Source organism: Plectrocnemia conspersa, unplaced genomic scaffold (genome assembly GCF_051122295.1).
Source record: "Plectrocnemia conspersa isolate PC_06_02 unplaced genomic scaffold, ASM5112229v1 ptg000003l, whole genome shotgun sequence".
NCBI classification, from domain to species: domain Eukaryota; kingdom Metazoa; phylum Arthropoda; class Insecta; order Trichoptera; family Polycentropodidae; genus Plectrocnemia; species Plectrocnemia conspersa.
In genome coordinates this window covers 1,275,758-1,303,676 of record NW_028277167.1, presented here as the reverse complement: position 1 = coordinate 1,303,676, position 27,919 = coordinate 1,275,758, and the positions used below count along the sequence as shown (strand labels likewise).

At 32.1% G+C, this 27,919-nt stretch overlaps 3 protein-coding genes across 37 annotated transcripts in view; 2 read left to right on the top strand and 1 right to left on the bottom strand.

The window, feature by feature from the left end:
• The window catches only part of ens (MAP7 domain containing protein ensconsin), a 237,449-nt gene extending 231,420 nt beyond the window's left edge, over positions 1-6,029 (bottom strand). For all 35 annotated transcript variants that reach the window (XM_088183134.1, XM_088183136.1, XM_088183160.1 and 32 more), the window contains exon 1: positions 5,829-6,029. In XM_088183134.1, coding sequence (XP_088039260.1) covers positions 5,829-5,922 — 94 coding nt within the window. In that variant the 5' untranslated portion in view covers positions 5,923-6,029. The remainder of the gene's footprint in view (positions 1-5,828) is intronic.
• Positions 6,030-8,022: 1,993 nt separating this feature from the next.
• On the top strand, positions 8,023-11,595 carry LOC148236300 (FERRY endosomal RAB5 effector complex subunit 3). Its single transcript, XM_088182066.1, has 8 exons — positions 8,023-8,218; positions 8,355-8,682; positions 9,791-10,015; positions 10,081-10,272; positions 10,331-10,538; positions 10,597-10,786; positions 10,849-10,967; positions 11,036-11,595. Exons 1-8 carry the CDS (start codon positions 8,053-8,055, stop codon positions 11,273-11,275), a joined length of 1,668 nt encoding a protein of 555 aa, XP_088038192.1. The 5' UTR covers positions 8,023-8,052; the 3' UTR covers positions 11,276-11,595.
• A 3,353-nt stretch (positions 11,596-14,948) lies between these two features.
• Positions 14,949-27,633, top strand: disp (RND transporter family member dispatched). Its single transcript, XM_088183261.1, has 13 exons — positions 14,949-15,095; positions 19,887-20,097; positions 20,164-20,638; positions 20,701-20,933; positions 23,136-23,315; positions 23,376-23,514; positions 23,583-23,816; positions 24,640-24,865; positions 24,930-25,029; positions 25,094-25,217; positions 25,288-25,445; positions 25,512-25,768; positions 26,191-27,633. Exons 2-13 carry the CDS (start codon positions 19,966-19,968, stop codon positions 27,299-27,301), a joined length of 3,369 nt encoding a protein of 1,122 aa, XP_088039387.1. The 5' UTR covers positions 14,949-15,095; positions 19,887-19,965; the 3' UTR covers positions 27,302-27,633.
• Positions 27,634-27,919: the final 286 nt, after the last annotated feature.

Genomic DNA, 27,919 nt, shown 5'->3' with positions numbered 1-27,919 from the left:
ATCTATAGTTTTTTAAGTAGCTATCGGAATCTAAGCCGAATCTAGTAGTTGATCTTGGAGAGCCTCCGTTTGGTCAAAAAGCATTGTTTCGTCGGAATATGCGGCGCGAAGGACACCCGCTTCGCAAAAGTAATTATAAACCAGACATGTTTTAGCGACTTTCTTGAGCAGCGACCGGCGGGGGGAGAAAAAAACGCACGCGGGAGTTCCTTCTCGGGCGGCTACGCCCTCGGGCCGTCGTTCTAAAACGCCGGCCGACGATTATAAAAGTTGACGTAATGCCCGGTAAACGAACGGCTGCCATTATGCTGGGTTTCTTGTTTTTTTCTCCTATTCGCCGAGAACAAATCGGATTCCGAACTGTCGTTAGCGATAGTTAAGGCCGTCGTAGCTTCTTTCCAGATCCATCCGAAATAGACTATCGATTATGTTACTCCGACGGTATGAAATCAAAATTGAATCGTCAGACAACCTTGGGGGGTCGATATGATGTCGTAATTTTTATTCCAAACGTAAACATATACCTATCGTTACGCAATTTCTGATCAATGCTGATCAAATTAGGTATTCCAACAAATATAATATCAAACATTACAAATGAGCTTCTTTAAAAAACAACGTTCAAGAATTCAGAGTTATGAACCGGAAAATTTATTACGCGACCACCTGCCATGTCAAACATCTGGAGCTCGCTTCGAAGTTAAAAGAACAATAGTTGAACACGTATCAAACATTTGCACCAAAATGTTTGTAAGTTAATCAAAAGGTTCATGAGTTGCAACTTAATAAACTATTTAAATAAGTGTTACAATAAAGCTGCTCTTTCAAGGCATGGTAAAATAAAAACAAATCAATAGACAGTGACCATTTTAGATTGGAACGTCTGCACGCGTGCCACATATATGAATAAAGAGCAAAAAAAGTAATGTATGTACGAAAAGTAAAGCAAAAACTAAATTCGTTTTGAGTGTAAATACACAAATCATTTCTTTAACACCAAATGTTTTTAACAAAATAATAATTCACTTACTACATAAACAGCACAAATAAAAAATTCACTAACTACATGTCTTCAGATTTAAGATAACAAGTATATGGTATTTACATATCATTGCTTTATTGACATTACGAATAGCGTGTATAATAAAGATGCAACTAAAGTTCTACGAACTCAATAGTATTTTTAAAAATCCGAATCGTGGGTTCTTCATTGATTGATAAAACAAAAACAATCAGGCGAACATTGAAGGCCAACGATGCCAAGTTCAAGGCGATGCTGAACAGGGACGTCATTGCAGTTTTTTATAGGGAGGGATAAAAGTGGCTAGTTAGTGGTAGTTTTTAATATGATATTTCAGTGCTTTTTTGGCCAAATTCAAAGGGGTTTAGAGTTAAAAACAATAAAATATTGCGCTCACAGTGTAAACGCCGTTATCTAGCGTTTTAATCACGTCGGTGTCACCACTATGTTTATTTTTAAACTATCACTGCCCGATCGTGAATCAAATTTACTATCCGGCATCTGGTGGAGGGAAGAGGTTACTCAGAATCAAAACTAGAGATAGCGTGTAAGCAGCGTGTGCGTTGCGTAGGGCAACCAAGAATGTTAGAGGAGTGTTGCCAGTAGAAACTACTCTTCTACACACAGAATCGTTGATATCTAGATTACGGACCGCTTAGCTTGGTCTGAATGGAAGTCGAAAGCGACTGCTTTCTCGGTATTTTTCAGTTGAGTTCGTCCATACTTTGTTTGTTCTAAGTCGGAAACAAACTAGAAATTCATAATTAAAGTCAAGTTTAGTGCGCCATGTTTGTTCTTGTATACTTTTTAAAGTTAGTGGAGGTATTTTGTTATTTATGTTTTCCATCGTCAAGCTAATGCAATGATTAGAGGCAAAATTAAATCAAATTTCAAGAATATTATATAAATATAATGTTTTCTTATGAATTATATCATCGGTTATTTTTGTAAATAGACAACTATTTGGGGGTACATCAAAACAGTGAAAGATCGACCACCGTGCATGTACGGCGATACAGCTCAAAGGGTCTAGACTTTTAATAATAATATTTCGACTTGCAATAAGTGAGATTCCATTGAAACATATCTAAACCAAAGTTTGACCATTAGGAGAGCGCAAAAAACAATTATCACTTCTCAGAAGTGAAAGATTCACGTCAAAAGCAATAAAATCGTGCCGTCGCAGTCAGAACGCTCGGTTACCTAGCGCTCATACTACGACTCAAATAATATTAGAAATTTAATGTAGCACATATAAACCAAAACCAAAGACATAGTAATATCAGTATGGATAGCTATCACTCAAAATTTTTCAAAAATACTCTTTTTTAAGCTGCCGTAGCAATTTCCCCTCCTCAAAAAATTTCAGAAATGGTTAATTTGTATTTTAAACTTGACCTAATGAAAGTTTTAAAACAATAATTAGTTTAAGAGCTTTTTTTAGGTAAGGTTTGGGTTTGAACAGCAAACGGACGTTTCGCAAATGTGAAATTGAATTTCATAGACATTTAAAATAATAATAATAAAATAAATAGTTGTATTAAATTTTTGTTAGTAGAAATATATATCTACTGGTGAAAATATATTTGGACCTCACTAATGAAAATATAACTTCACTGAAAAATACACATTCACTGTAACATTTATACATCGCATGTAAATATGTAATGATAAGTATGTAAATATACATATTACTACACATGGAAAAGTCGAAATCATATATATCTACTGGTGAAAATATATTTGGACTTCACTAGTCACAATATAACTTTACTAAAAATTTCACATTCATTGCAACATTTATACGTTCCATGTAAATAAGTAATGATAAGTATGTTGAGTTGAAATCATCTGTCAGATTAATTATATTTTCACTGATAAAAATACATATCCTCTGGTGAAATTGTATTTCGGTATGATTTCACTGAAATCTTCCTATACATTATTATATTCTAATTAAATTTATTCAAAAACTGTTTCATGCCATTGTCTTAACATTACGTCAACAGCGATATTTGTTAGTATGTATTTTATGTAATGACGAACAACGATATATCGTTATTTAGCATCCAAAAGGTTAAAACAAATTTTCAGGATAGATTAGAGACTGTTTATTTAAATTTTATGTGAGAGATAACCCGAGAATTTCTGTTTTAGAACCAGGGACGGCATTTCAGATTTTTGAAATTTTAGATTTAATTAAAATATAGTATTTAATTAAATGACATGAATTTTTCTGGCCAAATTTAAGGAGGAGCAAATGCCACACCTAATAACGTCTCTGATAGTGATTGAAATCAGGATGGTTTAAAGTTTGGCTATGTGTTCTTCATCGCCTGTTTATTTGAGCGCAAGAACAAATAAAAAATAAATAGTATATAAAAATTCAGAATTGACAAGTCAAAGTAAAGTGTTTTAAAACGATAAACTTTGAAAGAGATGTTATCAGCTATCCAAAATATTATCCTGACCTTGCTATCTTCGAGTTTCTAGTTGTTAAATTATAGCAAAAGCATTTGTATTCTGCGTCAAAACATTACTGCAACGCTTTTAGTGAAATTTGCTACTATAAGAAAATATTAACAGATAAAATCTATTTATTGCTAATACTTTCAGTTCAGATTTTATCAGCGTTGTTTGGAAACTGTCTTTGAGATTCAACTTATCGTTTAGTTGCATTGTTCTGAAATTCAATACATACATGTAAATAAATATCTGTGATATTAATTTCCATAATATTATATTGAATCACAGATGCTTAAAGTGGGAAAATCTGCTCTAAAAGGTAGTCGAGAAGCAAGAGTAGAACTAAAAAATAGGTACCAAATATATTCGATGTGCATTGTTTGATTCATGTTAGTTGCAAAGCAACAAAGTAATCGCTACACATTACAATACATAATTACAGCGAAATCAGAAGGCATGCACTCGATGGTAGATTGCTTGGATAGGTTTGCATTAAAATGTTCGATAATTCCAGTAATTAAATCGATGCTTATAATATATGATTATTTTTGAAAACAAAAATTATTCATTACGAGAAAACTGCTCTTTTAAAAGATTTTTATTGCTATTTTAGCGGAATTAATTTATACGGTGAACACAATCAATAACTACTAGGTAAAAGTGACATACTACTTTGCGTATTTTATTAATCATAAACAATCTAATTCGATTTTATTTAAATTATTCCGACCAACTATGACCGAAATTCGCAGAATTAAATCGCTGAACGAAACAAAATGTTGGAAAGGCCCCAGTGCCTCGCAAATTTATGTGAAGTAGTTCGTGTTACGTTTTTGTATTTGTTGTTTTAAGATGCAAAGATTTTATTTCAATTATCTCAAGAATACGATTGCGGTTAATTGATTTCTAGTTATATAATTTATATGCAAATCCGCACAAAACAAACATTATTACACACAACAGCTGATCCTAATTCTTTGGATTTAAGAAAGCTGAGATGACATCCCTATCAATTAGTATATAAAATCATAAATTTTGACGCCCTCACTGGTCAGTAATTTGATTAATTAAAATAATTATTAAGAACTCCTATTTTAGTAGACCGTTTGCAAAGTATAGTATATCAAATTAAAGGTAATTGAATTTATTACTATATAACACTTTCTAATCATATTATTAGTTTAGGTAATGTTCATAAATTTATCGATGGTTTTAAATATTTTTTATTAAAACCAAAGATTTTTTTTATTGTATTGTAAATTACACAAAAAATGGACAAAAATTGAATTTCTGTAATTTTATTCAAGTGCTTATAGCTTCTATATATTTAAAGCGATTTTGATACGCAGAGGCTTGTTTTCTTTATAATAGATCAAGCCTTGAAATAGTCTTTGGTTCTCTCTGTGCGTATTTAAAAAAATAAAATTTGAAATACTGCTGTTGGCCAGTGAATTATCTAAGCATATTTAATTTAAATGGGTAAAATGAATGTAATGAATCGACAAAAAATCATTATTCACCACCAATAAGGACATTCCGTGCGAAAAATCCATCCATCCATCATACTAGAAAATCAGCTGGTGAAATCCATTATTAAAAAGGTAAAATTTCAAAAAAGGAGATTTTTAATCATTTTGTGATCGAAAATCATATCTTCATACAAATATATATATAATCAAACACATGCGATTACAAATATGTTGAGAATCATTGTCATTGTGGGAATTACAATAGTATAACAATTAACTAAATACTATTTACAATGATAGAGCGAAACATTCATTATTTTGTCATTAGATTATTAGGTGTTTTTTTTTCAGGTAGTGGTTCCAACATCTGAAACGTGTTAAGAAGCTTAATTGTAGTGATTAAATCAATTAGATCGCAGTGAATTCAATAAAAATAAAAACGCTGGACTTGAAAACGGTTAAATCATTCGAATTGATTAATTCATTTGTTGTGTAAATTTCAGACAAAATAATGTAAGATTGTAAAAGCAGTAGGGTGGACTGTTCTTTCTAAGCACCAAATCATCCAAAAATAAGTTTGGGTAAAAAAGTCTCTCTTCAAAATATTTACAAAACGGGTTGATTTCGGTTTATCGTAAACAAGAGAAACGCACCGGTCGCTTAGCAACCGCGGAACAGCGGAACAGCTGAACAGTGGTGCCAACCCTCTTTGCGCAAATCGACCGAAGGCAGCCGAAGAGTTTGAGGTTATCGGCATAGCTGTCACTGTGCGGCCGTATTGCGACAATACGCCGAATCGATTAGAGGTCGTTAGGTTTGGTCGGCGAACGGCGAACGGCAAACGTCAAGTCGCGGATGACAGCTGCGCTCACCTGGCGGTGTCGAATGTTCGTCTCGGTCGGCGCTCCGCCCCTCGGAGACTTCGCCCGGGGGCAGGAGGTGTGTCGGCGCGTCCTGCAGAGACATGTCTGCGTCGATCTCGGTTCGGCTTTCGAAGATCGACGACGAACGACGAGAGACGAACGATGAGCGATGAGCGACGCGCCCGCCGCCGGAGGCCCCAGCACCGCACTGTTCGTCCATGTGCCGGACACGAGGCACGCCTTTTGGCCAAAATCACCTCCTCTTCTTCTATTTTAAATATTTTTTCTTTTTCATTTTATTTTATTCACTATTTTAATAACGTCAATATCTCCATTATCATTTGCAATATCGCCTTAAAATAGATTCCATTTGGAATTGTAAAAACCGCTAATAAGTTACCATTTGGCATCAAAAAACAATATTACTGCTCAAATTTTATTATAAAATGGATAACAAGAGGACTACCGATTCCAACAGCATATAGACAATATATGAAATAAAACCTCTAAGGCGCTGTTATTTATCTCATTGCCAAATAATACAAACGACTCACTTTTAATAAAAATGTTTCTATTAAATGTGAGTCAGTTGTACTATTTTTTCGGTTATTTTTATGTAGCAAGACGTTAGGGCCATCTACATTATACAATGTCAAGCGATCAAGCCAAAAGGGTTTGCCAGAACATTTAAACCATTTACTTAAGATTAATAGCTTTGTTGTTCATTTATAAAATCTTTCTTTTAAGTAAATACGTTACAGAGACTTATTCATGTTTGTTCACTCTCTTGACCAACGTTCGTTCGCACCTAATTCAATTTTAAAACGTATATATGTATCAAAACGTCGTTGGACGCTTTCATGAATTAGTTTCTGAACGTGGCGTCGACATTCCTAACAAGTACGCAAATTTACCGCTGCAGATGCAGTCAGAGCTAGTTCTCTGCTGCTGCTCCGTCTAGGTGTTTCCAGCGTAGTTGTAGAGTGCCAATGGTATCAGTTATCCACAATATAAAAAAATAAATCTGCCTAAAAACAAATACCTAAAGAAATTTTCACTACAGAATCACTTTTGAGTGCAAGTGGAGGTTCTCTCTGCATGTTCATGACGTCTTTGATAAATCTTCCAATGAGAACGCATTACACTTTCACGATCCGTCAATTATTCGCATCCTCTATGCTACTTTAGTTCGTAGCATTCTTGAATTGGGATTTTTAATTAAAAATTCCTTAATAACCAAATACTCCCGTTTAGTACAAAAAGTTCAGAAAGGGTTATCAATATACGTCTATAAGAAGATATTTGCTTATTAACCGTTCTTATATCCCAGGGCCCTTCTTTACGATTCGCTGAATTCGCGCAGATAGTTGTATTTAAGCATTTCTTCAAACTACTGAAGGATGCTGGCGAAATTACTTTTGCATCAATACCGCAAATATGTTCCATCCCAAGCTATTAGCCGCCGTGATAAAAAGCGTATTCACCGAGGAGCTGGGTAATTTTAGTCTGTATAAGTTCATAATGGATTCAAATATGAATGTTATGGTAAAATCACTTTTTGAAGCGAAGTAAGAATATTCTTATTAGCTTTAGAAAAACATCATTAAAAAATAATTATCTTTTATCCGGTTCTGATATTTATGTTTTATGTTTTATCCGGTTCTGATATTTATTTACTTATAATACGTTTACACGTTGAGCGAATCATTAGAACGCCGTCGAATCTAGCTTTATCATTCTTTAGTAGCTCTTACAAAGTAAAAATATCTTATAGATTAATTATTTAACGTTTCTCTCTAATTAAAAAAAAATACTTACAGTATCTTCATATGGATTTAAGATTTTAAAGATATTTCTTTGATATAGTATTACCACTATTTTAATTTATAAATATCAATATGGTAATTTTATTCTAAAAAAATACCATAAGATCGCTTTCATAAATATTATCACATGTTAAAGAGAGATGTTAGCAGAACTGTGAATCAAACATAGAGGGAGGGGGGTAAACTAATTACGAAAAACCTGTGACATTATTAATGAAAGTCGCCTAACAAATACTAATATTACTTATTCTTAACAAAATTAATTTATTTAAACAAGATTATATAGGGTTATAAAGTATTTAATTGTTTAAATTTATCATTAAATATTTCTGGTGTTGTTTTATTTACAATATTTAGTATGGCCGAAAAACTAAACGTCAAGACCGTCTAATGACAGTCAGGTCAAAATGACAGCCGACGTCAGAGAATTTGTATTTACGTATCCTACGCGTACCGTCAAAGAGCTGATTCACCGAGTCACTATTCCGGTAAAGGTTCCGTTCAAAGGATGTACGAAAGAATTGACGCAACGGATAATTACCAAGTTTCACGTTCCGGTGTACCTCGAAGAAGGTGATTGAAGAAATTGTTCTTGCATTACTCTACTATGTAGTTAAAATACGTTATTTTATAACTTTAATGTATATTTGCATGGATTTTAAGCAAAATACTTATTGCAGATGATGATTAAATATGCTAATCTTTTCAGATCTGAACTGCGCCTTAGACGATTTCGTAAAGAATGAAACTGAAGAATTCCATAACTCGAAAGCCGATGATTTAATCGAAAAGGCTAGATCGGGCGATATAGACGTCGAATCTGTCATCAAAGGTTGGGAAAAGAATTACAAAGATAAAATTTCTGAATACGCGGAACAAAAAGGCGCCACAGATGAAGAAGTCTTCGGAGCGGCATATCACCGACTGGTGCATTCGCCTGTGCTCGATGCGATTCTGCAGGTCGAAAGCTCTTATGCGTACAAAGTTCAGGAAGTAATTCATCAGAGAGACGAAGATGTCAAAAAGATAACCAATGAGTATGTGAAAGTTAATTCCAGGAATGTCATTTGGGGGAGAGGGAGGGGGACATTTACCTTCCTTGAATTTGGCCAGAAAAATCGTATTAAAAAAAATCTGACATGATGTCCCTGATTCTAAATTAGAATTTCCCGGGTTATTCCTAAAAAAAAATCTAAAATAAAGTCTCGAATCTATCCCGAAAATATTTTTTAATGTATGTCATTTCAGTGAAATCATACCGGTATACATTTTCACTGGTAGATATTTATATATATTTTTACCAGTGAAAATATAATTTATCTGTCATATGCTAGTAAAATTATATGGTTTTAAATTTTCCATACCTAGTATTATATACATTTACATACTTATCATTATTTATATACACGCGGTGTTTAAATGTTACAGTGAAGTTATATTTTCACTTGTGAATTCCAAATACATTTTTACTAGTAAATATATATTTCTCCTAGTGAAAATATAATTTAATTGATAGGTGCTAATGAAACTATATGCTGCTCTAAAAATGTATATGAAACTCAAATTGACAGTTGCGAAACGTCCATTTGCTGTTCAAACCAAAACCTAACCTAATGAAAGTTTTAAAACTAAATAATAGTTTTAGAACTTTTATTAGTTCAAGTTCAAAATACAAATTAAGTCAACTCATTTCTCAGAAGAAAATAAGTAGAAGAAATACAAATAAACGTCTCGCATATTGCTGCATAGTTTGTCTGCACTTAAATATTACTAAAGTCACTAGATTTTGAAAATATCAAAGGAGGACAATAAAATTGAAAAGGCCATCTCAGAAATTTTTATTCAAGGAGGACAAGGAAAGAAAAATCACTATGGGACATCATTTTTTTTTATTTGAGCAAGACATATTGCTGTTGGAGATAAAAAAATAGCTATCCTTACTAGATTATTCTAAACAGAGATAAATTTACTAGAAAAATGCATGTTACTTAATAAAATACTATGAATCATAATGAAATGGAAATAATAAATAACGACCACTGACTGGTCAACTTTTGCCTTCTCCCGGAAAAATCTGAAATGACATTCCTGATTCATTCGTTTATAAATTACCATATTCAAAGATTAATTATGATGAAATTTCAGTCAGACAACAGAGATGGACGAAAAGATGAAGCTTTTGCACACTTACACTACTGAAGACGAAATCAATCATCTTGCTGGTAGACATTTTGAAGAACAAAGTATGGTGGCGGGTAGATGGGGCTCTCAATTGGACGCTCTTCGTCAAGCTCAGCGTGCTGAATACAGATCTTGGCTGATGAAGACTTTGGAAGACCATCAAACGAATTCAACGCTACAGACTCCCACGTATTTAATTTTTTTAATATGAATATATTATTTTTAAATATATATTATAATCTATGTTTTTATAGTAATTCTCCACTCAGTCAGTTCATGGGGTTGAATCACATTGAACAAGCAATGTCTCATTTAGACCATCAAGATCACATTTTAGAAGAAAGCTTCACGATTCATTTAGGTTCTCAATTGAAGCAGATGCATAATATACGGATAATGTCAGCCGATATAATGAGATTTTGTAACGTGAAGCAATTAGATGATAGGTAAAGTTTGTAACAATATATTCCAATTTATCGTCTTGATAATATTATCTTTCATCAGAATCGTCGACGCTCCTAGACGCTTGCAAACCGCTTTGGGTTTATATTCGTCGGATATATGCGGCTTGGTCGTAATGACAGATTCTCCGCCTCCTCATTACACTGGTCTATCGAAGCGAATTACATCCACCTGCCAACAGAGCACTGAATTTCATTTTCCACAAATGGAAGATCAACTCGAAAAGATTATGACTGAAGTCAAAGAACCAGTGAGTCCATATATTTATAATTAAAAATAGAATTAGATTAATAATTCATACTATTTAGGTCATCGTACGTAATGCTCAAAGATTGAAAAATCTAGCTGAATTCGGTCCTCAAGATGGAATACCGAACCGTAAAATGAAAGAAAGTAAATGCTTGCAAATGGGAGACGTTTATATAACGAAGCATTCGAACTTGGCCGAAGTCCATGTTCTTTTTCATCTGATAGCCGATGAATCTTCTCTAAAATCAAGTAAAATCTTATCATAATATATTAATAAGTATTTATTTCAATACTAATTTAATCTACATTAGATGATATCAACTCTCGCCATCCAGCTATTTTGGGATTAAGAAACGTTTTAAAAACTGCATGTTCACATGACGTTACAACGCTGACGTTACCAGTACTTTTACAACATGACATGTCTGAAGTAATGCATAACATTATTATTAAACTTGTTTTTATATATTGCATCTAATTTAAATTAATCCATTTTAGGAAATGACAGTCGCTTGGTGTGTGAAGCGTGCCGAGTTAGTTCTGAAATGCGTCAAAGGTTTCATGATCGAAATGGCCTCCTGGGGTGGATCTGAATTAAAGAATATACAATTTTTAGTACCTCAGGGTATTTCGGAGGAAGTTTTTGCAGCTCTTGCGGCAATGTTACCAAGTATATTCAGAGTTTCGAATCCGTTGAAGTTTAAACCGAAAGAGAGCAAGTCGTCCGATAATAAATAACAAAGAATACTCAGTTTTCCAGTGTATATTTTGTAATTTAATTCATGTTGTCAGTTAAGAATCTGTGATAAACAATTTAGTTATAAACATCATCATAATAATATCATTCCATTGATTTTTAATTTGCCGTTATATCTGTGCTCTCTGTACATTTTACTATTTATTATCAATATTGTGTTATCACTATAAATATTATTATATTATCTTACTCAATCTATATGAGTAAACATTTGATTATAATCTCATTTTCTCTTTGTAGAAATATTGATATTTACATTTATTTATGTACATAAATATCTCGAATATAAATATATCAAATATTTTGTATTTTTATTTAACTCTTTCGTGCTCAAATTATTTTTTTTCATTTTTTTTATTTTTTTTTCGCATTTTTTAGTCATTATTATTTATTAAGAAATATAAAAAAAAAATATTAAAAAAAAAGCGATTGGAACTTATAAAAAATTTACTGGGATCTATACTTCCCACTGATACTTGGTAGAGTACTTATTGTGCGTAAAAAAGAAAAACTTTTTTTTTTTTAAGAAATTAATTTATTTACTTAATTTATTTTAAGTAAAAGAACAATATTATTAAGGTAAAAATGAAAATAAAATCATTTCTTATGAAAAATATCATACAAGTGGTACATCGCTATATCTAAACCTAAATAGTAGAGGTTCTGGTATTTACACACATCCACTAGCTGTGGTACCTCACGATAGTGAGATACAGACAGCTATAATAGTTTACAATAATTGAATATGCACTATGGAACTGTCAATATTAATAATCCAATCACATGGAATATTAGCTCTGAAAATTTTATATTCTAGGTGTATTTAGTAATTCAGGTCCCAGAGTTTTGGAATAATATCCAATTACGAATGGTTGGTGCTTCAATAATAAATGGAAATAAAAAATATGGATTTTCAGAAGGTAGAAAGAAAATGGTTTTATTCCAAAGATAATAATGTCATTTCGTGCCTTTTATTTATATCTTCTAAAACCAATGAAGTACTGGAAACATTTAAACCCAAATATCGTTGTTCATGAGAATTCAGTGGAACACATATATAATTTCACATTATATATTGGACATTGAAAAATATGGTTTATTTGATGATAAAAATAAGTTTATAAATTAACTGAAATGTTTTCTAGAAAAATTGTTAACATAAATAATATGCAATTATTCTCTGATGCATTGAAAAAATATTTCTATGTTGCGAAAAAGTTACGGGAAACAATATATCACCGGAAGAAAAAAAGCACCGTAAAGTCATAATATTCCCGTTGCACAATTTGACCTCGGAAAGATGGCCATCAAACTAATGTAATTTTCTAAAGGCGTGTACATATTTTGTTATTCTAAGAAACGAGTTCAACAATTGGCGAGCTTTGCAACCCTCAATACCTAAGGTTGGTCTCAAATGAGGAGGGGGTAGAGACACGGTTGACTTGCAGACACGGCAAAATTATTGCTACGACTATGATTACAACATAAAATATATGAATATTACTGTAAAGATGATCCTATGTAATTGACATCGTTAATTATTGTAGATAATGGTGCTTTACAAACAATCCCCCGAGAGAAATCGTTCACATATGAGCCAGATATAAATGATAACAAAAATAATATACAATATTCACCGTAACCAATTTTTTTTAACCGTTTGTTATCACTACAATAGGCATTGTGTCGCTTTACAATAGTTCATATTCGGGATTTTATGGTCATTGAGAAGTGACCACAATGGTTTCGTTTATAAATGACTAGCCGAGGGGACAGTGGGAACTGTGTTTCCGGGTAGTCAGTCGGGTAGGAACACTCGTTACCGAGCGTTCCCATTGCGACGGCACGATTTTATTGCTTTTGACGTGGATTTTTGACTTCTGAGAAGGGATAACTGTTTTTTGCGCTCTTCTATTAACCAACATTCGGTTTATATGTGCTTCATTCGATTCTCACATACTGTAAGTCGTAATATTGCAATAATTTTTTTTAATATGAACGCTAGATAACCGAACCTTCCACTGCTATTGCTTTTGATGTGGATTCCAAACATGAATTTAGCAAGAAAAATGCATGTATATAAAAAACTGGCCAACTTTTACCCCTTCTCTCAGAAATCTGAAATGACATCACTGATACAAAGTTGCTCTTTTTTTAACGTTTCGATAAATAAATAATGCAATATTTTTGAATTACTGCTTTCACTCACTGCTTTACTGCTTTCAACATTAATTACGAGATATTTGTGATTAGAAGAAATTACAAATGGAGACATTTTTTTATATATTTAATATGAAAATCTCTAATAAATGTTGTGGTGCTTTTTAATCATTCTAAAAAGAAGACTTCCAAAATTATGTTGCCCATGGGGCCTCCTAAGTGCTTAATCCACCACTACTGCTACTCATTTATATTCGTTGAATATTTCCTTCCAACTAAGTTTAATATTGTGTAAGGTACAAAAAGAAATAAAATCAGCAATAACTAGCAAACAATTTTTAGCACAAACGGAGCCGCATCAAAAGCTGTGTGCTGTTAAAGCTCGCCCGAGAGTTACAAAAAACTGAATAAAATGCATAATTTTTCAATCACAGTTTTAGTTCAAATTATTATAATAATAATATTGTAAACGCTTAGTAAGTATACCAATTGATTTTTAAAACAATTATAGCTAGCCATCTCCCGCTAATTTCATTAAAAAATCACGGGTTTAGACGTACGGATGTATACATGCATTTGGCACTGAGGGCCCGATAAAGCAACCCATGTATAAATGCGCGTGGCGGTGAATAGGTTATAATGTTTATTGTGAAAGTTCTTCCTAGAAAGTGGGTGCTTTTGAAGGCGGTGCTCCACTCCTTTTGTTTATTTTAGTATGTATAAAAAAGGCAAAATAAACTTATACCTGAAATATATACATGGCAATAAACTAGTTGAGTTCGGATTTGCTATTTGCTGACGGTTTTTGCTTTTTTTATAAATATATTTTCCCTCGAGGAGAACGGCCCTCAGAAAATTATCCCCTATTGCCCTCTCCACCTCGGCAGGCATAATCACCAAACAAAAATTAAATACTAAAATAAATAGTGCATTCCGGCAATGTTTTGAAAATTAAAAAAAACACTTACATACATAAGTATTATATTTTATTTTAATAAATAAATATTTTTTAATAAAAAATATAATTATCGTTATTTTTAAACAGATACACTATGCGACTTTTATAAATGTATATAACAGGAGAAATATAATATAGAGCAGCAAAACTAAAAAATAGATAAAGGAATGTATAACATTGAATAGACAGATGAAACGTAATTAGATCAGCTTTCAAATCAAGAATTGTCCAAAGGCACCAAAAAGTCTACATACGCGTTTAATATTATATGATTCATTTTCCAGACGACCACGCATGATTCACCATATCCCCATAAATTTTCAGAGCACGAAAAGTCGGGTCGCGCGCTTCCAAGAATCGGCTTCGACGGTGTGAGGGCTTTCCACGAAACGGCGCGCGCTCTATTATATGTTTGCGTGTGTATATGCAAGGTTTAGCCGTGGCCATGGCAACGGTCCGGACGCCGGAGATGGCGCATGCGCCGCCCGGGGCTCCGGCCTCCAGCCTCCGGCCCTGGGTCCGGCCGCATCAGTGCGGGGGTCGCTTTCGTCCTTTTGCCTCGCGACGGCCCGCTCTCCGGTATGGAAAGCACCTGAGCCGCACCGCACCACGCTGGAAGCCCTGGACTTGGACTCTTCGTCGGCAGAGATAGCCAGCGTCGCCGGTTCCACGACTACCATCAGGTGCCTTAAAATCGCAAGGCTACTTATCTAGTTCAAGGTCACGCACGTTGCAACGCCTGAAAAGCCTTAAACTATATTCATTGTAATCGTAAACCTTGGATCGCGACTGCTAATTGGTGCTATCTATGCATGGACCCTTATGCTACTCGACTATTGCATACCCTTCGATCACTTCGTTATACTTTTACCAGACAGGTAAATGGTTTTGTGTATTTTTTTATTCCAAATCATCCCGAGAAATAATTCCTGGGTATTCTCGATTTTCTTGATGTCTCGATTCCCGGGTATTTCATATTGCATTTGCTTCTACCATTTAAAAACTAGCCAATCCGTCGCTAACTAAATTACCAACAGATAAGATTTATTTCAAACATCAGCAACATCATTCAAAAGCTGCATTAAAATGTTTTGTTCTAAACTTAATATATATGATTTTAAAATTGAAGAAATAAAATAAATCATTTTAAACAAAACCTATTTAGTTATAGTAAAATCAACCAATTAGCTAATGAATGGGATTAACAATAAGCAATGGACTGATTTTAATTTGTACCAATAATTAAATTTAGCGTTTTGGAGCCAATCAAGTAGCTAATTTTAGCATCTATTAATAAGTCACAAATAATAATTTAAAAAGTCAAATTTCAAAACAACTTCTTATATATGAGCCAATAATTATGAAAGTAGACCAAGTCATATTTAAATGTTTGCGTTTGAATTGATTAAAAAATATTTTTATATTACGCAGCACAGTGTTTTAAAATTTATATAATCTTCTAGATTTATAATTTATTTTGACATATAAATTTTGTATGTAGCTTATTAATAAACATAACAATTAATGGTTAAAATGACTTATACCATTTCAAAATTAATCGAACACATTAAAATTGACTTAACACAAACATTTTTTTTTCATTTAAAAGAAATTTTTATTAAATTTTTTTTTTTTATTTCTTGACTTAGTACACTTTCATAATTATGGGCTCTATATTCAATTTATAGGTACAGTTTTGAAGAAAAACAACAACAAATAATTTAAAATGCTGAAAAACACAAATATGAGATACATAAAAAGAATATATTACAATTTATTATAACTTAGTTTAGGTTTAAAAACTTCAATAATTTCTGCAATTTTCTTTCAAATTTCGTTTTAAACGTTTTTTTTTTGTAAAATAGAATAATTCTTAGTGGGTGATATTTTAAATGATATCACGAATTTTCTTACTCTATTTACATCTCCGAAGCAGTGTTTTTCATATGAATGAATGAATTCATATTGTTCATCTTCTTTCGAGGATGATTCCGAAGTTTGAATTGGAACTTCAGAAACAGCTAGGTGAATTCCATGAGTGATACATAATTGATGTTACATAAGCGATACATAATTACGAATGAGTGTTTGTGAGCAGGCCTGCCCTGAGGGGAGGGGAGAGGGAACAAATTCCCGCGGCCCTTTCTCCTTGAGGCGCCCGACTCTGGAAAAAATCATAGCAAGGATATATGTATGTATAAAAAAGTAATAACCGACCTCAAATAATCTGAACTAATTTACAGTTGTTTGAAATGTATGTACTGCTACTGATGTATTTCGAGTATAAGTTCCTCAGTCATTTTTATACATATAAGAAATAAAAGGAGCGGAACATTGCCTTCAAAAGCACCCACTTTGTAGGTAGTACTTTCACAATAAACATTATAATTCAAAGGGACAAATTGTAGTTTTTGACGTGGCTCTGTTTGTGTTAAAATTTGTTTGCAAATTGCAAATTACATGAGAGGAAATATTCAACGAATGTAAATTAGTAGCAATAAATTTAGGTATTCGATCTGAAAATTCAGATTGAATACCTAAGGCAGGTGCAAAGAAATAACCAGCTGAATTATATAAATTTAATGTTTTTATATATCGTACTATTGATAATTTGAAAACTGGATTTAATGCGGCAAAATAAATAAATAATACATTCAGTTTCATATGGTTATTCCTAAAAAAATCTAGAAAAAACAGTTTCGAATCTATTAGGAAAATTTTTTTCAATTTTAAACTCATTTTATAACAAATAATTTATATAAAAAATGCAACTACTTTAACTCTTCAATGGTGGCTTACAGATATAATTCCATTTTGTGTGCCGACCGTATTGATTGTTGTGTATGCGTTGCCTTGATTATGCGAAAGCGAACTCTTTGCTCTCTCGGGGACATACGAGCGTTACATTAATCGCTCATATTATGATGATCGTTGTCATTAAACAATGCGCTCCTTAAGATTTGTTTGTGAAGCTTGTTCTTTTTAACGCAAGCATTTGATATTATAATCACATAGCTTTCACTGGAGAGAGTCGGCTATCTCCCTTTTTAATCTTTTGTACATAACGTTGGTTTGCCTATAACGAAGCTCCTTTATGGTGTTTATTTTATATTTTACTGCTCCGCTGTTGAAGTCGAACAATATTTACTTAATTGTACCTATACATTTTCTGTAATTAAATTATATAGGCTACTAAATGCAGCCAAGTACAAAAGTATTTATTTTTTCCATACAAATCTCGTCATTTTATTAAAATGTTTGAGCTTAGATAATATAAAAAAAAAATCGGATGCGCTGCATATTGAACCTTGCTTCAATTTGTAACAAGTTACAATTTACAAGTACACATCCAAAATGTTTATGTTGCGCTTTAAGTTGCTGGTATTCTTTTTAATATAGTTTACAACTGCCTAGATGAGAATATATTGAAAGAAAAAACTGTTCTTCAAAATTAATTTTGCCGTTTTCTTAAATTATTATAAAAGTTTTTTAAATATTCATTATTTAAATTCCGGTAAAATGCAGCTATATACTATATTTGCAACTTTCCAGCGTGAAAAAAACTATTAAAATGCCTGTAATAGTTTGCCATTTAATAATAATATTCTAAAATGTATAAAAAATATTTTTATGTTTATTATTGCTATATTCTTCCCACCGAGGATCTTCTTGTTCGCGTGTGATTTTTACTCTAGCAGGAAGCTGGCTACGTACTCGTTCCGCACCCTTATATACGGAAGCCAACGGTATAATAACAAGCGGGAAACTCGCGTTTGGGTTGGTCCAGCAAAAATTTTGCCAACACTGATTATATTACGATTCTTATATGATACATATTTATAATTCCAAATAAGCTATGAGTTACATTAACAGAAAAGCAATTATTCGAGAGCAAAGCGCGATATTACGATTGCATAGTCAAATTTATGAGTGCATAGCGCAATAACAGCCCTACCGACAAATGATAGCGAGTACTGACATATATTATAATTTAAATCTTCAAAGTAATCTATATGCTAAATGTGTTTGGAAACTATTGTTCTATGTCATTAAAATTTAAATTGTAGTATAGTGTTCTTCACAAATGTTTCTATGTATTTAAGTTCCAATGAAATATACATAGAGCGCAGATAAGAGAAAAATAGTTCTCTAATCAAAGTATAGAGGTAATTCAATTCAAAAAGTCTTACCTTAACTCGTAGAACTAAGCAATCATACCTAATACTAATAACAAAACACATTTAAACGAAAATCGTGAAAGTTTTATTTATGAATTTCAAAACCTTACAAGAAATGTAATTTTAATTTTAAATGTTAATTTATAAAATTAAAGTTGAAGTGTCATGATTTTTAATTTCATACACTCTAGATATATATAATCGATAAAATGACGATATGTATATATAAATGGACTTTTCTCAAAGGACTATATTTTAATCCAAGTAGAAAAATCGAATTTAATTATTTAAAATTGTGCTAATAATAATAAAACTGTTTTTCTCTAAATACATATTTATAATCAAAAAACAGATGGTTTGTCTGGAATATTTTTACTACGCTATAATATTTTGAGATAACGCGTTATTATGTTATTTTACACTTAAAATTATAATATTATAAATATTTTCTCACTAAAATAAGTAGAATATAAAAAAATATGTTGAACTAGTATTTAATTTTAATTTCGCTATTAGTACAAAATGTACAAAAATCCTGTTTTTAGCGATATGCGAGAATTTTTTGATAAATCGATCTCTTTAATAATATTCTCAGAGCTATAAAATGGGTTATTGTTCGATTAATTTAAATACTTTAATATTATCAGTTAAATAGTGTAGTTATATTTATTTAGTAATTGGAAAAATACCAGATTGGGTCTTTAAACGAAAAATATAATAGTAAAGTGGCGAAAAAGGCTTTCGCGCAACGTCTGTCGGGTCAGGGTCACGCGATACGAGTTCGTTAGCGTAGTAGCTTGCCAAAATATGTTTTCGATAATTTAATTTCTTACTTGTCAAATATGCAGGCGATGGAATTATTTTACATCATATAAAAAATATTATAGTGCAAATCATTTTTTTGGGAAAAACTTTAATATTTATTGTGTTTTGCACTGGTTTTTAAAACAAATTATGTACTTTTATCGAGGGGGAAATTTTACGGGGTAATATTGAACATAACTTTGTATCATTAAAATATTTTAGAACTATTACTATATTGACTTTAAATTATTAGTTATACTATAAGTAACATATTTTATTATTTCTTTAAGAATAAAAAATAGCCATAAGCGATCTAATTACGTCCATAATTAAACGTCAAAAGTTTGTTTACAAATGGCGTACCTAACCTCATTTGACAATTCTGTTTGTATAAATAATATTGCTATTCTAATAATATTACTATTAATATTGCATGCTTTGTTGCACAACAACTATTATTTTTAATAACTAATTATTTTTATCTTATAAAAGGGGTAATGTTCCACCGAAAAGCTTGGACTTGGACCGAAAACAAAGTTTTGTATTGGAGAGCGATCCATTTGAGGGAACTATGAGTCTCTACACTAAATGCCTGGTCCATCATCCTTGTCTTATAATAATCGTCGTGATGTTTTTGGCAACGGGCTGCTCCATAGTACCGTTTTTTACTAAACAATTACCAGATTTCACCGATCCGACACAAGTAAGTTTTGTTATTAATTTATAAAATAAAAGTTAATTTTTTACTTAATATTTATATATTGAAAAGGGCTTTGAAACTAGAGGCACGGTTCTGTCTAGACGTTTGATTTCATGGGAGAATTTAATAGAAGAGACTAGAACGTCCGGATCGCTCGCAGTAAATCCGAAAGATATAACAGACGAAGTGCAATACAACAAGTCCAAAAACAGATCCGATAAAGTAAGAAATGGGAAGAGGAAGCGTCCGAAAGATCCATCGTCTAAAATTAAAAAAATCAAAAACATCAAAAAGTTAAACAGCACTAATAAAATATTGTATTCGGATACAAATAATAATACAAAGTATGATGGGAATGTCACTGGAGACGAACACGATCATTGGAGTTATGCTAAAAATTTAACGTATTTGTCTCAAGAAGACGACGTTGGTCGATTAGAATACACAAGAAATCAATGGATCACTTTGAAAAATCTAGAGTTTCCGTCGGCGTATTCGGAGCGTCATCATTTGTCAAGTGACGGCTTCTTCTGCGGCGTTCCTAGTTTGTATTTTTTTAATGTTTTAATTATTTGATCGTTTTATATTAACCAATTGTTATTGCAGTGGCTGATTATTCACATTTAGTGTTTAAAAGTATCGACGGATCGTCGCTTTTGACACTAGAAAATTTGCATAGTATGTGCGTGTTACAACAGCGCTTGATTGACACTGGTGATACTGTTTATACGTCATTGTGCCAACAGTCACGCCCACCGTCTACTGAATGCTGTCCTCCGTGGAGCCTACCCAATTATATAGCATTGTTGTCTAATAAATCATCATGTATGGATATTGTGGTGAGTTAATTGTCAATCGTTTTAAGAAGTAGAGGATTCGTTTTTCTAAATCTTAGCAAGAAATGTTACTATTTATAATTAATTTTGAACTATCGTCATTTTTTTTATTGTTATCAGTTATATATATGTATTATTTTATGACCAAATATTAGGAAAAAAATGCATCGCAAGGTTATCATTGTTCAAAGATATTTATAAAAATAATATTCTTACTTCATAATACATGTAAAATTTCCTATATCATTTTCCCTGAAATTGAATTGCAAATCAACAGCGCTTAATGATAGTTTTACAAATGACACATATTTACGTCAATGGCTCTTAACGTTAATTTTGACTAATGGTGCCTAATTAAGTCATCGGACTGTAAAATTTTACATATTAAATGTCCAGTAACTTGAGAATTAATTGATCAAAAAATATAAAATATATTTCTTACTACATATAGTCCAGTCTGAGGGTGCAAATCTTCTCTGTGGTGTACGGTTTGTTCTTCCTCGGTGATGGGTAAACTTATCACTGTCTACCATGACTTGAATTTGTTATCTAGCTTCTGGCGGAAGGAAGGGGATCTCAGAACCTTCTTGAACTACTTGGATTTGAAAAGCATTTTCATCTTATTCTATCGGAAACTGTTTTTTATATCACTCCGAAAAGCAGTTTGGTGTTACAAATAATTCCAACATTACAAATGAGCTAAAAAATTACGATTAAAATGAATTCATTTTTATGGCTTGTATAGTGTCTAAACTGAAAAATTGTCCTGACTGGATTTTAGAAAATATTGCAAAAAATTTTCAATTAGCCTTCAAAGTGAAACTTTTTCATAAATATTAGAATTTATTTGATCTATTTCCATCATGAATTCATTTCATTACAATTTGTATGAAAAATCAATTTTTTCATTAATGTGGATCTGAAAATTCAGCTTTAATTTATTTTATTTTATTAATTTATTTAGCTAATATACACTGAACAAATATAAGAAAAACATACATTTAAAATATAATATAAACATAACCAGAATATAAAAAAATACTAATATTATAATTTATTTCTTAATACACAAATGTGTTTCTTCTATTGAGAAAACCTGTTACATTTTTGTTTTTACAGATTGTCCTGGGAAAATTATTATACAAATTCACATCTTTGTACATTATTCCCCTGGCCGTACTCATTTTCTTATACCCAACTATCCTTGAATTGTCTCTATTTCTAGTAGTACATATATGTACATCTTTATCTATTATTAAATACAAATTATTTTTTAACTTATATAGTGAAATCTCAGTATAGCAAAGCTCACGGGACCGAAGAAAAATATTTGTTATACTTAAAATTCGTTATATTGAATGTAAGGAAGATAATATATTTTCATTTTATTTTTAATTACCATACTACTACAGCATCAAAATAACCTCTTACAATATTGAAAGATCGTTTTTTGTCCATTTTTGAGAATACTGCAATGAAAACAATAAAATTTATTAAAAAAATATTTTATAAGAAAGTTTGATGGTCGGCGAAACACCTTGAATATCGTTTGTGAACGCATTAGGCACAAGCTAAGTCAAGGACGAACTGAATTGGGGGAATTATTGTGTCAAGTTGTAACGTCATTCTTAAATTCGGATCAAAATATTTCGTTATGATGAGATCAGTCTTAATATAAATATAAAAATTTATTGTTAATATAAAAATTGAAGATTGATGTTTGTTACAATAAAAACATTTTGTATGAAAGTTTTTCAGGGACAAATTAAAGATTCATTATACTGGAAATTTCGTTATTTCAGTATTCATTACAAAGAGATTTCACTGTATATAAATACCAAAACATTAATTTTCAATATTTCTTGAATATCTAACCATTCCAATCTATCAATTATAATTCTACAACTAATAAATCTATTTTTGTTTAAAACTACTCTCATTGCCTTATTTTGTAATTTTTGCAACTAACTTTTTAAAAATATTTTTTGAGTATTTGGTCAAAAACCAAAGTGCTAAAAATCATTGAAATTTTAACACAATTAAAAAAAAATTCATCTAAAAAATTATTGAAAAAAATATTCAGCTAAAAGTAATGTATAGAGATCTTTAATCTTATAGGACAGTGTAATTTAATATTTTAAATTTGTAGAAAACGTATTACATTTGTATCTTAATCTTGTATTTTTATGTATCTCAATGTTTTAGGAAGAAGACATTACTACTACATTAAATTTACTGACGCGGTGTGCCGTTTATTTTCATTCCTTAAAATTAGCATCAGATTGTGAAGCTGAAAAATGTAAAGCTTTATCAATATGTTACAAATTCAACGCCGTATTCAATATTTTATCTTACATAGTAGACGCAGATTTCCTGCCGCCAAATGTGAGTTAATATCATATCATGTTTATAAGAACTACTATTAATTATATTGCTATTTTTCAGAACAACTCAATAGTGCATGTTTCCACATCAATGATATTTTTACCATTGGCGTGTAGCGCTTCGGTTTTGCCTTATTATTATCGAATTGAAAATGAAAACTTTGAGAATAAGAACGTATCACTCGTTGCCATGAATTTAGGTATGCTTTTCGTAATTTATATTTTGTTACATTGCTACATAAATAATGGTTTATCGTGAATGTTTTAGGTGTAAAAAATGCAATTTTTGATATATGGCTAGTGCACGACACGTGGCTCCTGGGTCTTGGGGGTATATTCGTAATCAGCTGTATGTGGCTGTACACGGGTTCGTTTTTCGTCACTATGTCGACGTGTTTAGCGATTGCTTACTCGATAGGAATATCGTATTTTTTCTACACGATAGTCTTCAACTTGAACTTCTTTCCATTTATGAATCTCCTGACTGCTGTTGTCGCCGTCGGTATGAATTTTTATATAATTATAATATATTAAGTATTGATGTATAAGTATTATTACAATTAGATGATATGTTGATATACAGTAGTGGATCCAAACAGGAATTCATTGTTAACTCTTTAGTTACCGAAATCTGATATATCGGCCTTTGGTACTTTAATGAGAATTATTAAATCCGACGTTATTGTTGAAGAAAGAATCTAGATACATTTGTATTGGGCTGTTTCAAAAGAAAATAATATTTATTTTGAATACATATTTTGTATTACTTTGTAATACAAAGGTGATAAATTATAGGTGAAGTACAGGTGTAATGAACATGCACAAAAAACATGTGATGATCATTACTGATCATAATTATTAAAATGAGAATAAAATAATGGAAGATAATGGAAAAGCCGTCAATATACATATATGTTTTTATTATAGTCAAACCATTGATATTTATTATTAATAATATTTATACATTGGTTAAAATTGAATTTAGATCACCGCTATTAATGTCAATGATCGTAACTATCATAATGAACAAAAATAAAATAGCAGCTGGTGAATCTTACAGTGATATAAAAAATTAAAGTGTGAGTCTAAAAAAATATACTATGAACTGACGTTGTGTATCCTTTACTCATTGTGATAAAATTGCATAATTCTACGGCAAGATCAGACAACCCCTTCATAAGCTCCGCTCTTAACCGCTTCGCTGGAGCAAGATTATTCGTTTACATAATCGATTTTTATTGTAAAAATCATATTTATATAATACAAGCGGTGTTTCCAGTTTATATAAACATATGATCCATATTTTTAATTTCAATGTATTTTAGGCATTGGAGCCGACGACATGTTTATTTTCATGAAAGTGTGGGAAAGTCGGAAGGACGTTTCAGTGGACGTTTTGACGAGTCTCGGTGTAGATCCCGGGAAGTTGGAAGAACTAATGGGAGATACTCTACAACATTCAGTTTTGACGATGTTTGTCACTAGTTTAACGACTGCTGCTGCTTTTTACGCATCTTACATTAGCAATATTACTGCAGTTAACTGTTTCAGGTATATTTTCTTAAAATATAATTCAATTTCTTTATCACTAATTTATAAAAATATTCATATTTAGTATTTTCACTGGAACGGTTGTAATAATAAACTTCTTGCTGATGATTACTTGGTTGCCGGCGAACGTTATCATTATGGAATCTTGGTGTAATTCTTTGAAAGTATGTTATTTAGATATACTCAAATATATTCCTCGATCTGTTTCTTCATGTAATATAATTTCAGGTCAAGAACTGGAAAATAAAAATGAGGCCGCTTCGACAATCTATAGAAGAAACGTGGAGCATGATGAGTAGATTTCTAGTTGTTAGTGTGATAAAATTACGCTGGTTTTGGTTGATATCTTTAGGTATACACATATATATTAAAATTTATATCATAAAATACTTTTATGAATTCTTTAATTAATCATTTTACAGGTTCATTATCGATAGCGTGCGGAATGATAGTCGCATATTATCCAGGTTTAAAACTTCCCGATTCTAGAAGTTTTCAACTGTTCCACTCTTCTCAGTTGTTCGAACAATACGATATAAGTTACAGGGATAATTATTGGTTCGAACGATCCAGTAGAGGGGTAAGATTATTTTAAATATGTTCACATTTTATTGGCTACTTCTCAACTCATGTTTTTATATCTTAGGAATGGGGAAATGGTAATAAAATGCCTTTAAGATGGGTATGGGGTGTGGAAGCAGTCGACACAGGAAATCAAATGGATCCGTCTTCTCACGGCTCTTTAGTGTTAGATCCGACGTTTAATATATCTGATCCGCAATCACAAGTCTGGTTATGGGACTTTTGCACGCGCTTAAAAGGACAGCCTTTCTATCAATCGACTCTAGGCCTACTTCTACCAAATTGTTTCATAGAGAATTTTATAACATGGATGAATAGAAGGTTGGTATTAAGTAAATGAATGTTTTATTACACTAAACGACTAGATTTCTATAACAAATCCTGCTTTACATAAACGTGTCTCGAGTTACAGTTACTGTAAATTACACTTTTTTGTTTGCACTTGTTGTGTTAATATTTGCCATAAATAAAACTAATAACCAATAAGATCATTGTAGGCTTATATTAATTATAATAATCTTTCACGGAACAAATATTTACTTTACACGGAACATCAGTGTTCCGTGGAACACAGCATAATGGTGTGAATATATAAACATTTGTCACTTAATGACAAATATCATGGAAAAATGGAAAGTTACAATCTTATATAATATTTCTCTCATATATCTTATATAATATTTCAATCAACTTGTTTTATCTTTGTGCCATAAAAAGTGTAAAATAATCAATTTAATTTACAGATGTTTGGACGATATTGACAATATTGATCGCACTCCGTGCTGTGAAACATCAGAATTTCCATTTACAAGTTATGTGTTCGACACCTGCATCGTACAAGCAATCTCAGCGCTGTATCAAACTCCGAGAGAATTCTTCATGCCGGGCGTGGCAGGCCCCAAGTTTTCGAAATTCGTCGGAAGCGACGGTCTGCCTAGGATAGCAGCTCTGGTCGTCGAGTTTGAAAGCACTTATGCGTTTTCAATGTCGTACGAGTTGATGGAAGAGTTTTATACGAACGTGGAGAACTGGACGCAGCATCAGTTATCGAACGCTCCGGCCGGTATTAAAAACGGATGGTTTGTGTCTGAGTTAGAGTTTTACGATCTACAGAGGACGTTGTCGAGAGGTACTTTGATGGCGATCGGAGTGTCCATGTTGATAGCGTTGATAGTGCTACTGCTCGTCACTCTGAATATTTTAATAAGCCTTTATGCCATAATCACAATCACGTTATCTATTTGTGTCACTGTCGGCTGCCTTATATTGTTAGGTTGGAGGCTCAATATTTTGGAGAGTCTAGCGGTATCCACGGCGATCGGATTAGCCGTCGATTTTAGCTTACACATCGGTTTAGCTTATAGGCGAGCGGAGGGAGAAAGAGAAGCCCGCACTTCGAGAGCTCTGTCTGCCGCCGCTCCGCCTACTGCAATGGCAGCGCTCACAACGGGGATGGCCGGAGCGTTGATGCTGCCGGCTCGAGTATTACCATACACTCAGATAGGATTATTTTTAATTTTGGTCATGGCTGTTAGTTGGATATTTGCGACGTTCTTTCTCGGCTCCCTTTTGTACGTCGCCGGGCCGGCTAAGCGGTTCGGTCAGTTCAATTATCCCAAGATTCAACGCCGAAGGCGGATGATGTCTAGCGTGGCGAGCGATAGTTCGAGAAGAGGCACGAGGACCACTCCGCATTTAACGAGGCCCTTAAATTGTCCGACAACGTTGGCCGAAGGACACGAGCTGCAGCAGTTAGCGTGCGGGGCTCCGCGGTCCGCGCCTCATGACCAGAGCCCTTCGGCTACCAGTGCTATTACAATAATTCTCGCAGACGATACGGATTGCCATAAATAATATTTAATGATTTTATTTTATTATCGCATACGGCAGCGGCGTACTTAAGAAAATTGTATGACATGTATCATTTTTAAAGTTCGTATGTTATCAATCATAACAATTTTTGACAAATAATGTGCATTTGCTCAAGTGTGAGAGCTTATTTTAATTTTTAGATATATTTTTGTCACTCATTAGTTCTGATTATTGGAGACTAGGGTGTAATTTAATCTATAAAGTGTGTTTAGAAATAATCAAGCGATCATATAATGCAAAACCACAAGTCATTGCGATATAAATATTTAAACCGTATAAATATTTTTCTTGGTGTTATCATTAGAAAAAAAAAATATTTAAACACATTAGATTTTTCTTAGTGGTTACTACTAATAAAATGTGTCATTCTTATTTTTCACAAGTGAAGTACTATAAACAAGTGTTTTATAATATATAAGAAAATATTGCACCTAATCAAAATAATAATATGATGTTATATATCATTGTTTCGTGTTAAAATTGTATGAAAATAAGTGAACTAGTATGTAAATAGTGTAAAATCCTCTGAAATGAGAATTATTTCTACACAATTTTGTTGCAATTAAATTTCTGCTCTTGCAAAAATGGAGAAATATAGAT